Below are 15,568 nucleotides of genomic sequence, written 5' to 3'. Positions count from 1 at the left end.
TAACGTCGGTGAATTAGAAGGAATCAACTAAACAGTTAATAGAGGAATCATTTACCCTTGAATTTTTCATAGTAGTTTTCTTGTAAGCGATTATGTCGTAGCCATTGTGCTAGTATAGTGAACGCAGATGATAATGAAAACAAAGACGCAAATCGTGCCATGATATTTACTTGTCCTGCATTCAACACCCTTTAAATCAAACGAAAAAGTGTTGTCATCAAAGACAACTACAATTTCCCTATTACCAGCTCAAGCACGAAAACGAAGCTAGAGGCAGCAAGGAATAGAGCGAAAATCACTAGAAAACGACTAAGCTCAGCTAATTGATCCGACTGCTGCAGGGTATCTGAGTCACCGTTATTGGCAGAACGTGAAACGCACAATTTCCTTTCCCTGAAAAGTCCTGCTTCACGTATTCTCTGTACCAAATTGCGAAAGGGTACCTTGAGCGCGAAGTTCTTGCGAATAGGCATGCCAATCAGTGCTAGGTTTAGAGTATCCCTAGACTGAATAAATCCACGAGCCTCGTGTTGAAAACACCGTGACAACCTATCTGTGAAACACACGTGGTCCTTTTGTTTTGCACATGACAGGCAGCCTGCTGAGCTTACCGACTCCAAGTACGATCTCTCTTTCGCCGCGTAGAACGCTAAGCTAAGCTTGTGGTGCAAGTGCATGAAACTTACGTTCCTTGTAACGGTGTGATGAATCAAAGTGCCAACGCGGAGGCACGGAATTATTTTTTCCCGGCTAAGTGAATCGTGAAGTTCTTCGAGTGTGTCCATAACATCACCGTGAGAGCGTATACTCAGTCGTGAAACGAGTTCACCGCGGAAATAGTTTGACAACGGAAGTATGGCAATTAACCAGACGCTGTGCACGACAGCCTGTGTCAATAGTGAGTTTCTTCTGCGAGGTATGGGTAACGCTGTAGCGTAAAAAGAGGCGAGAAGGAACAGAAAGGAATCCACCACAGAGCTAAACTGCAAGGCATTTCTTTCTATGAGGTCAGCGAGGGTTAACGCAAGTGATGCGCATATGGCAGAAACCAGGAGGAGGCACAATCCATGTTTTGACTCTACGAGAATTTTGGCAATGGACGTCAGGTCCATGTTCGCACTTTTCACATAGAAAACATCATTAACCTGATCAACAATTTGATGAGTGTCTAAGAGTTTAGACATACGATAGTTTAGAACCATCTCGTTGCCCATAACGTCATCCATTCCATAAATGACTGCGTGTGCAATAGCTTCTCTGTTTCTCCTATATGACAACTTTAAAGAGACGTTGTAGAAACGTAGCGCTTCAAAGACCATTTCCGAATTCCCTGATTGGCAAATAGATGCTCTGTTATGAAATATTGCGCAGCTGACGTGTATCACTTGATTTCTGAGCAGGCTTTGCTGGAAATGTCTGTAACTATTTTTCACAGACAAAATATGGCATTCTCTAGTGGATGCCGAGAGAGCACGCGCCGGTGGCATGCGTAGACATTGTATTGCGCTTCCTTTCTCGCTGCAGACTCTGCTACGATCGCAAGACAACGTTCGCGCGTTCAATACCCTCACAATATCATTTGACATGGTTCCTCCGGCAAAACTTGTTTGAATGAATAAACAGTCGACCAAATAAAAATCTACGGGACTTGTGGGACACATGCTTAGATATTTCAAGGCGTCTGGGCCTATATTTAGCGCAATCACGTTCGTCTTGAGAGCAGCAAGAGCATTTTTTTGGATGTAATGGCCAAAATTTCTACTTGGAAGTGTCCACAAAGTTGCAGCCAAAGGTAACTGGCGGAGCAAGAAAAGGTTTTCTGAATTCCAGTAGCCTTTCCACGTGGTGAGTGCCACTGCATCGTGCCTCGAAATGTGCGGCTGTAGCTTGGCAAAGAAGCGCTTACCTTTTTCATCGGAAGATACATTTTGCGGTGCGCCAGAAGTGCAGAGAATAGTCAAAAGCCAATAAAAAAGCACGGCAGTGTGTAGAGCCATTTGTGAGAGATGAAAAGCTTGATGCAGTAGGAAAAGCAAGGAAGTTTCTGGTGCACTGTAGAATAGGGAATGTGCTTCGTTTCAAAAAGAACTGTAATCTATTTGGTATATTGCTGTCGAAAATTTTGATTATATGCGTTCGATATCAAAGTACAGCTGACCTCAGAATTTTTCGGAGCAGGGAAAATGAGATTAAGTTGAATTACCTCACGCTCACACCAGAGTTTAGATTGTATGTCAGGAATGGGATGATTGCAAGGAGAAGTATCAACTCCACCTTTAGGTTTGAGGACATGTGCCCAGGCAGCGATGAAATTTACATTTTATTCGGATGCCGTGTTCCCAAATGTTTTGCCGTGGGGGTACAACTGGTTGCCATAAAAAGTAATGTTTCGAACAGCTACTGTTACTGTACTTATGCTACTAACGTTACTATGTTGCTAATGTACTATACTTATTAGGTTCACTGACAAAGAACAATTTATAGTTACGTTTAAGATTGCTACACTGACGCATTATTTAACTGCGCCATGTTCTACGAACAAAATAGTACTAAACATTGGGTTTAACGCAGGTGCTGTATTTGCATTATAAGTCACTTGAAATTCAACTTCATTTAATGTGCCAGAAAATGACTAACCTGGAGCTGCTTGGCGCTGACTTGCATTATGCGCACACACCTCATACAATAGGAAGCATATGCATCATGGCTCATCTATATTAATTAGGTAACTCGTGCCAGCTAAAAGGCGGTATTTTGTAGATTTACTCGCTCATTACCGTATGTCTAGAGTGCTGATACGTGAAAGGACCTAACAAAGTACCAATACATGAGTCTCGAAAAGTTTCTTGTATACCTGATACCTTATTAATATACGTCGTACAAATGTTCGCTATACATTTTGCGCTTAATACCGTATCATTATAGCACACAATCTGAAATCGGAACTTTCAATGCTATTCAGTGGCAGCTTAAGAAGTCGCGTATATGATCACAGGCATAGCTTATACATAGTACATTGCCACAGAGAATTCCGCACATTTACTTGAATAACACCACACGCGTGTTCACTTGGAGCACCACTAAGTTACCAAAGAATATTTCGCGCTCTTACGGAGCCACCCGGTACCTTGGAGAAAAGCGGCTACTTGCAGTGCCAGGAACCTGCTGAAACATATAAAGCCGTAATTTCCATTCATTACCATGTCGAATAGAGGCGTCTATGCTAAATGGTATTGATCCGGGTCAAGCTGAGAAGAAGCTTTGCTCACCGTACACAAAGTATTTCAGCTTTTCATGTACATTCCTAAGATACACAGATAGACTGTGTACCTTTGTTATGTACACGTCACTACTGAGGTCAATCGAATGTTGTAAACTCATTCGAGAAAATATTGAAATGGAAATTGCAGAAAATGTACAGTGCACAACTTGTCTCTTAATATATGCTTCACCAGGAGCGGTGGGAATGGATGTTTTCGATCCATCCAGAAGTAAATACTTATGTGGTACTCTGTCGATTTGAGATGAGTGCAAAAAGATCTATATTTTGGTCTGTGATGAACATGATAGAAGTAGGCAATGTTTCCAGCATTGTTGCAGGAATCACGGATGATGCATTCAAGTTGCGGGTATTCAACAATGTATCGGCGTTTTAACAGTGGAGATGTTTAAGCTCCACTTACAGTGGAGCTGTAAACAAAATGTGGGCCGATCCTGGCTGTGGTGATGAAAGGGTCCAAGCGCAATGGAACATACCTCTGTGAACTAGCGAAGCGCAGCCTGGCTAAGTCTAGCTAAGCACGATTGGAACTACTTAAGCTTACTCAGTCATCGATAGCCAATGAATAGCTAATCGATAATCGATAAATAATCAATAAATTTAGGAAAATGCTGGGGATGGCTTGGTAGTGCTTAGCCTAGCCCAAATACGTGGCCTTTACCTTGTGATAGCCAAACAATAGCAAATCAATAGCTAATTGATAACCAATCAATAATCAATAAATTTTGGGAAATGCTGCCGATGACTTCGTAGTGCTTAGCCTAGGCCAAAAGCCATGACTAGTTAGGTGCCCAACAGCTCCGCTGTCTCTGCAGCATTGCCGCTCCAGTGCAAGCTACGCAATTTTTTTATTTATATATTTATTCTTTTACTCTCAAGGCCTGGGGGCTTTAACTAGGTGAGTGGCTACCATGGTAATAAGTGCAATACAAAGCAGCCACAATAAGAGCAATACAGTTGACAGACACGAATTATGCAAAAGATGGTAGTTATTGACAAGGCACGTTCGTAGCAGCACTTCTAAAAGCAATAGATCTCTCATGGCGACAACACTGTGTGGAAGGCGATTCAAACACAATGACGTACTGGCAGTAGATCGGTCATGATAACATTATTTGCTTGAAAATGGCGCATACTTAATTTATGATGAGAATGAATGCGTGTCGCACTGTAAGATATATTACAGCGAAGCTGTTTATGGCTAGGGTTCCGTGCAATTTTCTTCTGCGTCAACAAATTCTCATGTGCCGCGTTAGCACGTTTGTGGCACTCGTCGTCGTATTCTTCTTCCGCAGCTGGCTCGTCAGCGTGCCTCGGATATGCATTTTGAGTAGAATAGGCACCATGTTCAATGTCAATAGACTGCCAGGTAGATAATAAAGGTTTCTCAAAGAGTTGCCGCTGTGCGAACCGCGTCGGCCATGTCTACGTTCTCACCGCCTTCTCTTTATCGGCGTTCCAAGCACTTGCGTATCTAGTTTCCTTTGCTTGCGCTCTGCCGTGGTGGCGGTGCCGTCGAAAAGTCACGCGTTTCTAGTTTCCTCCGGCTACTCCAGGTGGCGGTGCCGTCGTCCACGCGAATGTATTAAAAAACCAGAAAGACAAGTTGGCATCCTACATTTTGAACTTCACTTCTGTTCTTTTGTCGTAATGGGGAGGCCACGTATAGTCCGGACTCCCGAGGAGCAACGCGCCTACGTTATAAAATCCACCTTCACAGAGTGGAATAGCTCATGATTTTCTTTTTGGCTACGAAATTCCGTATGAACAGTGCGGCATAGTGAATTCCGGCTCTGAAAAGGTTTGCAGCTCAATGTTAATGGCTTGAAAATCCATTCAAATATCGTTACGAATATTTTTTATTATAGCCTATTTCTAAAAAGTGAATTGTTATGATAAATATTATGAAATTAAAGCGCTGATAATACCGAGCTTTCCTACGATGAGAAAAGCTCGGTAAGGACAGCGTGTCCTTCATTGTTGTTGAACAAGCGGTGCGATGATAGTTGGAAAAAATTAAATGTGATGCAGGGTTTTGTGCCGCCTCTATGTCAGCTTTGAGGGATTGGGACCAGGATTCCATATAACTGCTCCATATTCTGGTTTAGTTCAGTGTTTTATAGAGTTTTCTGTCGAAATAGCCAAGCATACGACTGACATTGTTCGTTATGTTCTCGAACATAAAATAAACGAGATGAGCACGCCAATGTACTTGTGGGACTACACAAATTAGAAATCAGTGTGGTTAATGTGATATGTAAGCGATTATTATGCTGTTGACAAGCATAATAGCCTAATAATACTCCCCACACGGTAAGTCAAGGCAGCGCCTTTTATGTCATGCCAGGATGCCAAGAAGCTGTAATGCAAGTAGGAAAAAAATTAGCACCCATTTCTCAATTTTTGTTTGCACATTAATTATGATGACATGACTTGACATGACAATTATTTCCATGGCCATGGGGGAATTTTTTGGGTGACATACGATCAAAATTGAATTTGTGTAGGTTAACTATCACCTTTGTTTAAATACTACATGTGCAAGCATCTCTCAGTGCATGTTTTACAAGTTGCGCAAGGTGAAAAGCGCTGAGGCTAGCTTTTGCGTGAAGCCACTCAATGGCAAAGTTTTTCGATTAAGTTATTCATAATCGCTACACTGGTGATGGCACCCAGTGCAAACTTTCAGCCTCTGTGACGATGTGATATTTTTGTTTCTTCATCAATTTTTTTTCACGCGCATTTTCAGTTGCGTCGTTACGATTTCTCTTGTTTTGTATCAGCGTTCTGTGACCCATTCTTTATTTGCTTATGCGTTTTTTTATTTATGTGTAATGAACCAGATTATATATTCGTATTTTTTATTCACGCACATTGTCAGTTGCTTGGTTCTTATATATTTTGATTTGTTTCAATGTATTGTATCCCCTCCCTGCTTTGGCTGCTAAAAGGCGCCTGGCAGTATGTAAAGAAATAAAATAAAATAAATCATACATTCAATGATAAAAAAAGACGAGTTTCCTATTCAGGCCGCATATTCCGTAATCCTCCAATTGCACATTATTTATGTAGGGCCAACTAGCCCTTACAAAACTCAATGCTACAACGAGTCGCTCTCCAGGCTCCAGGGTTTCTCAAATGTGCGGCTCCCGTGTGAGGTCCTCTGCGACAAAGCTCAGTGGCTTGTCAAAGAGCTGCGGCGTCATGCGAAACTAGTAATTTATAGGAAAATCCGTGGTCACCCTGGCGCATCCTTTGCATCTGCAAAAAAAATGGTGCATTACACCTTGACAGAAAGCCCGTGCGCCCTACCACATACACATGCATGCATCAGGAGCTGTGCACTTTTCACTGACAAAAATGCATAGCCACTAGTCATGATTCATTTTACCCGCTGCACTGTTTATATGCTTGAATACAAGCAGTGTGTCGGCAAAACAGGACAGCCAGTGAATGTTAGATTATAAAAAAATTGGGCGGGCACCGCCAAGAAACTTTAAAAAACATTCGCACAGCAATTAAACCTGCCAGTTCATAATTTAAGTACATTGCACCTCATGTTGCAGTCACACTTCCAAGAGACAGAAAATATATGGAATCACATCTCATCCACAAGTTTAATAAATGACAACGAACACGTATAAATGTTTCAAACGGTGCTCTTGAATTCATGTGCTTTACTAATGGCAGAAATATAACTAGCAGTCCTTAATTTTTTTATAGGGGTGTACAAATACCGAATACTACATCATCATCGTCGTCCTCATCATCATCATCATCAGCCTATATTTATGTCCACTGCAGGACGAAGGCCTCTCCTTGGTGCACTATTCGGCTACTACCACCCTCATCACTCGTACAATTATGCGAATAGTACATTTAGAATCAAATATCGAATGAAATAAAAATAAAAAGCTGGATATTGAATAAAATATTGAATAGTAGAAATTTATTACAAAACATAATACAAATTTCGTGCAAGAAAGGAGGGTGCTGCACACGCTCTGTATATACGGTATAGTAAACTGTTAATGAAGGGAACGCCAAATTAGTATTCCAGTACTGGTTATAGCTCCGCTCTAGTATATGAAGGTCTGGCAAATACTTCTTTTATTTATAAATTGTCTATTGAATAGAATGAAGTGCTTAGTTTGCTTACGAAGCTAAATAATTAGTTACGGTGCGTTGTACTTCATACGCCTACACGGGTTTGACTGATGGCTGTGGAAGAGGCGTTAAGTATCGTCCCCGCATATCCAATACAGTACAATCTGAGTGCTTTCCGGCGGTTAATCAGCCCGATGTTCGCCCGTGCTTTGGCGCTTTCCGAAATACGCGCTGCTCTTGTCGTTCCCTCCGTTCGCGTACGTCGCGTTATCGTTTCGATCGGTGCTGTGAACCTGGACGAACTAGGACGAACCTTGTACCGACGACGCGGTGCTGTTCTGCTAAATTGTGGCGTTCGCGCACGGTGCGTGCGATCCCCGCTATGCTATGTTAACACTATACAGTTCTAGTTGGGAGTCCGGTATACCGTTGCGCCAGCTGTAAAAAGGGCGAATCGCCCGTTTTATAGTGTACGCAATGGTACAGCGTTCGCCAAGCTAAAACTTTCTACTTTCACTTACGTCACGTATGCGCGCACACAAAAACGCTGATATAGAAAGCAATTGCTGTCCTGATGAAGACAAATCCCAATGTCGAAATAGTGGCTCTTTGTCCTACCGCTGGAGATAATGGAAAGGAAAGAGGTTGGTTACAGACGCATAGTCAAGTCCTTTTTCTTTGCGCCATTGAAAGGCGGGCCGGACCCACCAACGTCGCCGCAGACGCTTTCTGCGGTCCCGACGCCTTTGCAAGAGCAGCAGCAGTAGCAAGAGCTTCTGGGCAAGAAGCAAAAGCTTCACTCTCATGTGGTATATTGCGGGCGGAGAACGCTGAAGCTGGCGAAGCAAGCGGATAAACAAAAGATTGATAGCAACGTCGTGCGTATACAGTCGCGCGCACATGACTCCAGTCGTGGGCAAGCAGACGCTATCGCGCTCGCGGGTATATCTTTCCTGTCTTCTGTTCTTTTCTCCTCAGTTCCAAGTGGCAAGTTGCCTTGTGCATTATGTCGAGTCTTGGGTAAATATATTATGCTATAATGATGGTACATAGCTGCCGTCGGCAGCTAATCGTGACACTTTGTGTGTCGCCTTGTTGGGTTCCGTGGTGGGTGGCTACCATCGCTCCAGAAATCAATAAACCTCTATGAAATCAACATCGTTCCCTAAACTGCCCGATCGTCCTCGTTCAAAAAGGGGACGCACCGAAGAAACAGCTAAGTTTTTCTTTTAACGCAAGCAAACTTTTCCACGATACCACGTCATACATAGCCAAAACCCCGAAGAAACTGTCAGAACACTCTTACCTTTCACTGATGGGATATATCTAACCGAAACGCTAGGTCCCGGCTACAGAGTTACAAGGATGGCTTGCAGCGACGTCCTGCTTGAGGTCGACAACAATGAGATCAACAACAACACGAAAAACAGCCAAATCTAGTATCATCGGGTGATGTGCAAATCACACTAACCCCACACCGATCCATGAATACAAGCAGAGGAGTTATTTCTGACGATGAACGGTTGAACCTGAGCGAAGAAGGGCTCCTAGAGGAATGCGAGGAGCGAAACCTTACCACAGTACAAATAATTATGATCAAACGAGGAAAACAAAGAAATTCCAACCAAACATTTCATCCTCCCTTTTGCGTCCAGTGTGGTGCAGGAAAGCTTAAAAACAAGGTATATGAAAGTCCGAGTCCCTTAATACATCCCAAATTCTCGGGGATGTTTCAAGGGTCACAGGTATGGCCATGGTTCACACAGCTGCCGAGGCCGACAAACCTGCGCGAAGCGCGGTAACCACGATTACCCCTCAGATGACTCTAATTGCGCACTCCACTCTCTTAACTGTGATGATGGACACGCAGCTTACTCCCGAGAAGAACGAAAAAAGATATAATCACCCTCATGAAGTCTAGGGTTTGACGAAAACTCGTCTGGCGAGGAAAGAACATGGCTGTATACACGTACACTCGCCAACTGAAGAACACAAAAACAACAGATTGACGTTTCGGCGACCAGTACGGGTGCCTTGTTGTTCTTGTATTCTTCTGTTGGCGAGTGTACGTCTATACAGCCAAATCACCCTCATAGTACAGGGAAACATTTGCTTGCAGGAAGCGCGACAGCACATATTATTTGTTATTTGAAAGCATCAAATTGCTTTAAAAAAGATGCCCATTGAGCGAAAAAGCCGGCATCTCTGGCAGGGAAACAGCCCCTAAATTTCCGTTGGCTGCGACGCCACGTCACGAACACACCTCGACGGAGCAAAATGGGCGAATCGGAACACCTGCTGCCAAGCTAGCGTGCCAGATGTTGCGTGAGGAGAGAGAGAGGGTGTAGCGGCCGCGAGAGGGCCACAACGTGCAGGCAAGGGCGAGCAGCGAGCGCACCCCCGAAACCTTTCTAGCCACCATAGCGGTTGCACCCCGCGCCCCCGTCTTCCCCTCTCCACCAATGGTGACGAGTGGAAAGGGCCAGCAGCCCCAAGGGCGGCTGAAGCAAAAGAAAAATAAAACCAGTTGACAGTTGGGATTCACGCCGTCGAGTCGTCTCTCTCTCTCCTCCGCGCATACTCGCGTCCCAACAAGAGCCGCGCCGCGACGCGACGTCACCAGCGGGCCTCAGCGGAGCAGATACGGCGACGCGGGGCGAAACAGGCTGTCGTCGGCGACGCAGTCGCGTGACGCGCGCGTGCGGGTGTAGCCGTGATTCCGGTCATCAGCCAACATGCTAACGCAGAAACTGTAAAAAAAATTACACGCCAATTTAAAAGCAAAATTGGATAACGTACCCCGCAGCAAAACTCGAAAACATTACGCACAGTGCAAAACTCGAAAGACCGCTCAGTGGCGTTCAATTGGGCGTTAATGCTTTCGGATTCATAACTCATAAAAAGTGTTTAGGTGTCCTCACATTCTTTTTTTCATACTGCAGAGTATGCTGATGTGGAGCGTAATTGGGAGCGCTGCAGCAGACGCCGGCGTCTGTCCGACCAACAAAGACTGTGGCCGCGGCCGTGCCACGGAATGGTGACGACAGCCAACACTGCTTTGCCGTCCCTGAAGCAGGGCCCGTCGACCTCCAGGTTGGCAAGTTCCAAGGCATCGTCTCTTGAGGCGAGGCCTTCACGACGATCACACCAATCACACGAGTGGACGTCCTGCGCCTCTCAAGGGGCAATGGACACTACTCCTAGCCAGACGGCGCAGCCAGCGCCAATGGTCCACCGCGAGTCTGAGGACCGCGGCGAGGAAGACCTCGCATAACGTGGGCACGGAAAGGGCCCTGTAAACTCAAGCAATTTTTCTCTCCAAAAGCACAGCATACACACCTTTCTTATTATGGAAACAGGAATATTACAATGGAACATCAGGGGACTTCTATATAACCTCCATTATGCAATGTAACTCCTACGTAAATCTAACCCAAAGGTGCTATGTGTCCAAGAGACCTATTTATGTGAAATTTACGCAGACAGGCTTTCTACCGCAATTCGCCATTTTCCTGCAAAGACCCTGACGATGCTCACTCCTCGTTTGGTGGTGTCGCAATTGTATTTGATAAGCGTGTAAGCATGTAGGGGCTTTAGAACTCCGAACGCCTCATGAGGCAGTTGCAGTTTGAGTCTTACTATGTGTAAAACTCGTTACATTCTTTTGTGTGTAAAAACATCCGAACTATAAACACCAAGAAGAACTTCTGAGTCTAAGTTGATGAGCTGCCTGAGCCTTAGGTATTCGAATTGGTAGATTTCAACGCGCACCATACTCTCTGGGAAGTACTCTCGGGGCGATACAAAAGGCAAGTTAATAGAACAATTCCTTGCTTCTTTAGACACATGCTTATTAAATAAAAAGTCACAGGCCTGCGCGGCACACGCCGCAAAGTCACAGCGTAAGCTGGAGGACGGCTCCATAGGGGGTCCATTTTCGGCACCACGTACTTAAGGGCCTTCACAATGAAGTCTTTCGCGTCCTTTTCACGAGAACGATCTGAACTGTCCGCCCGGTGGTCTGCTGAGCTCCTCGAAACCGTAGACAAGCAAGTTATTTCTCCGGCTTCTGTTTTCTAAGTCATAAATCCTTTTGAGCATGTATGACTTGTCTTTTTCAAGTTGAGTCACACCTGTTTTTAGATTACTGAGCTCTTTGTTTAGTGTTGCAAAACATAATATCTCTGCTTCCAGCTTGGTAATGCGCTCAGTTAAACCGCCAATTTTATCATCAAGCGCACTATGCTGTGTAAGGAAGGTGTTAATTGAGGCGGTAATATTAATTTGGCCAGAAAGAAGCTGAAGCAACATTTCTTCAATTGTTGGGCATGGATTAGATTCAACATGCACGCATACTAACAAATTTCTTGGGAGTGAACTGACACCAAAAAGCGGTTATCGCTGCGAAAGAATTTAGTAGGAATGTGGGTACAAACCTGGAAAACAAAGCAGAACGGGTTGGTGAACATCGTTTCCAATGCGCTGCTGCCAAGCCAACTGAAGGTGATCGGCGAGGAGGTGCTCCTTATAAAGGCTTGATGGACCATGTGTTCCGCCCTCCCAGATGTCGGGGCAAGCGCAGAAATCCTGGCAGTCGGCAGGGTGTCTTTGCTGGCTTTCATCCAGTCGCCAAGTGTTTGTAACTCGTTGCTGGTATCACCGGCGAGAACGACAGGCAGTCCAGGCAAGGCGCAGAAAACTGGCGGTTGTACTTGTATCAGGGCGGCTAATGCCTCTGACCACGGCCGCTGGATAAAAAAAAATCACATCATCTCACCCTACGGGCAGCCATGGTAGGATGCGAAAGCATCGCGGGGGGTGCGCATCGAGTTTTCGTTTCGTTTCACTTGGCAACACAACCCAATGAAAGTTAGAGTGAGAGAATGTATTGAGAAGAGAGGAGACGTTTGTACGGGGCTGTTGCGTCTTTATTTAGAGATCGTACGTGATTCCTAGCGTCGGTGCGCGCGGTATCTTGAAGGCGATGGCGTTGTGGTCGGTGAAGTGTAGCGTCAATGCGTCTCGCTGCAGAGGGTCGAGTTTGAAATTTGCGAAGACGAGGTCTATGCACGTTCGCCTGATGGTGATGGTTGGGTTTACGTTCGGCTTCCTTGGGCCGAAGTTCGAGGTCCGCTTGCCGACGCTGACGTTTACGTTCGGCTTCTCGAGCCTACCTCTGCTCCGCGGCGGTGGTGCTGCCGCTGCAACTAGCGCCGACGTTGACGTTGTGCGTGGCGTTTCGCACATCGTTGCACAGAGAGAGAACGACGGAAGCACAGAGAACGCGCGCTTTATACTGCGCCGTGACACTTGCGCCGCCTACCAGCGTACCCTTAGAGAGAGAGTGAGAGGGAGAGTTATGTGCAATGATTGGCTGCGCCGCACCGGTGGCGTAGAGGGGGAGGAGGAAAGCGCACACCTGCGTAGGAGAGGAGAAAGAGGGAGAGTTGCGCATGCGCAGTATGGGTGCGGACGCCGCAGGACGGACACTACCCCGGGCATAAGATGCTTTCGCATCTAAAAAGGTGCGGCCTGCCGCGTCGGGCGACCTGCAATGAGAGCGAACGTGACGGCCGTAGTTCCATTGTCGGCCGCTGGGTGAGCCGAACTGCGCTAGTCATCGGCAAAGAATGGAAACAAAAAGGACAATGGAGATTTACAAGAATGAGAATAAAGAAATTAGAAGGGAAAATCTGTATGATAACACAAAGGGAAGTGCCTTGCTATTTGAGGCTCGAGCCGGTTGCCTAAGGACCAAAACATACTGTAGCAAATATTCGGAACTAGATGAGACATGTGCATGCTGCAGTAAAGATCCAGAAACCACTCAGCACATCCTGATGGAATGCGACGGGATCCACCCAGCGAGAACCGTAGGTAACGTGCAACTCCCAGAAGCGCTTGGTTTCAAAGTGGAAGGAAACATAAACAGATCAGCCGTAGAGATCAGCAAGAGACGATTGGAGTACTGGTGGAAAAAAAAGCAGGGAAAAGATGGATACGACCTGATCTTTTAAAATCATAGGCAGCGGCACAAGGTATATTATTGAAAAAGAAAAATAACAATGAGAGGCATACAAAATGCTAGATAAAGAACATGTATAGTATACCTGATTAAATCAAGCAGGCTAGGTGACTATTTGTCACCGCCCTGTTTCAAATGGGATGCCAATAAATCATCATCATCATCATCATCATCATCATCATCATCATCATCGGCGATTGAGCGCGTCGGCTTGCACGCGCGACGGCATTCCAAGCGCGTTCCTGACGCATTTGCTATTCCGATGCCAGACAACAGCCCCCGACATGTGGCGCCGCGGCGGAGCACACCGTTTTCGATGCACGCGGCAGGCTGCACCTTTTTTTCTTTTTTATCCAACGGCCATGCCCTGCCACGCGGGCACTCTAAAGTACTTAAGGTAAGCGGACATCTACCGGAAAGGCGTTCAAGCGCATGGACACACGAAAAAGGAGTATCTCCCTCCCGGCAAAGTTCCTTTGCGGAAAAGAAGATCGGGCATCTACTTTTCGAGCGGAAAGGTGTACTCTCGCATACTGCGTGCACAACTCATCAATAGACGAAAACGTGTTGCATAACTACGGTGCTCCATAAGTATTTTTCTTGCCTTGGAAAATGTATTAAACTTTAGCGGTAATGAGATTTGTTGAACAGTAAAGATTCACTCTTGCTATACTATCAGACGCTCGCACCACCTCGCTAGCGCCGCCATGTTGAATTCCGGATATGCGCATTATAAGCCATCGAAAAATGGGGAAAAAATGTTTTCAGGCTTTACAATCACTAAATGTAATCTACATGCGCGGCTTTTCGTAAATGTTTTCTCTCTTGCTGCTTTAACAAGCAACGCTTTTTTTTTCTTTTTGGCGGCGTTTACCTGAGGAACCACCTAATGAAGTTAGTGACGGGCCGTGTGTCATCGGCACCATACCTTTCTGCAAAGGGTCCTTCGGTTTCCTGCAAAGGACTTCATATAGATTAGCCCGTGTGTCAGGGGTATAAGACCTGGACAACAAAGCACAACGGGTTGGTGAACATCGCTTCCGATGCGCTGCTGCCAAGCCCACTGAAGTTGATCGGCGATGAGGCAAGATAAATACACCTGGTAGCGAAGCTTCCATAGAAGCCCATACGTTCAAAGCATGGTGGTTCATCGGCGGTTCATGGGACTTAGCGCAATCTGTGTGAGGAGGGAACACTTCCGGCGGAAGAAAAATTAATGTGACGCCATATCCGTTAAAAACAGAACTGACGTCATTTTGTTTTCAAAGGCGCGAAATTTGTTTAGGGGGTCCTGCCATTCGAGCTGTATATTCAAATGCCCTGCCTTTCGACGTGATGGGCATTTCTAGCTTTCAGCGCAGAAACCGATGCCGGAAAAGTTCAGCCATATACGGGTGTCGAAACCGCACCCTTGCGCCGAACATACTTTGTTTGGAGGCCGACGAATGGTTTGGGGCTTAGAGTGCTCGTCCATTCGTCGGACGTCAAGCCCGTGGGCCAACGCTGTCCCACGAAAACAACTAAAGTGAACTTATCTGGCGGTCAAAACTCACTATTTTTGACTGAACAGGTTAAGAAACAATGAAACTACACGCGTCACAAAATTGAGACAAACGTCGACAAGAAAAGCAACACAACACATGAGGGGGGCGTATTGTAGGAGGTGAACTTTACGAGTGCCCCTTTCTGCCCACTTCAAGAGCTGCATTGCATTGCAAGCGATATCGGCGTCAACGCCCGCAACGCCCGCCGCTATCGGTGGGCGCTCTTACGCTGGGCGCTGAAAAAAGGTATTTATTGATAATGATCAAGTAAAATAGAGTTGTTCTTTTCTCGCCATGCGTATATAAAATTGATTATAAAATTGATTAGAAATTTTACTTTTGTTGAATGAATGTGACTTTGTATCGCTTTAATTAAAAAACGCTTTTGCGCAATGTTTGTTCCCTCCAAACATATTCGCGCTTCAATCGCTGCTCCCATAACCACCCTTGCGGATGTCGGTGACAATTCGTTCTGAACCGCTTTTCGCCCGAAGCTTCGCGACCATTTTGATCGACCTTGGATAAGGTGCTCCTTATAAAGGCTTGACGGACCACGTGTTCCGCCGTCCCAGCTGTCGGGGCATGCGCAGAAATCCTGCCAGTCGGCAGTAT

General features: G+C 45.6%; 1 protein-coding gene across 1 annotated transcript; it reads right to left on the bottom strand.

Annotated features, from left to right (window-relative positions):
* Positions 1-227: 227 nt before the first annotated feature.
* Positions 228-1,112, bottom strand: LOC125946290 (uncharacterized). Its single transcript, XM_049668992.1, has one exon. The coding sequence runs from the start codon at positions 1,110-1,112 to the stop codon at positions 228-230; it is 885 nt and encodes a 294-aa protein (XP_049524949.1).
* Positions 1,113-15,568: the final 14,456 nt, after the last annotated feature.

Source organism: Dermacentor silvarum, chromosome 6, assembly GCF_013339745.2.
Source record: "Dermacentor silvarum isolate Dsil-2018 chromosome 6, BIME_Dsil_1.4, whole genome shotgun sequence".
Classification (NCBI taxonomy): Eukaryota; Metazoa; Arthropoda; class Arachnida; order Ixodida; family Ixodidae; genus Dermacentor; species Dermacentor silvarum.
This window is presented reverse-complemented; position numbering and strand designations above follow the sequence as displayed.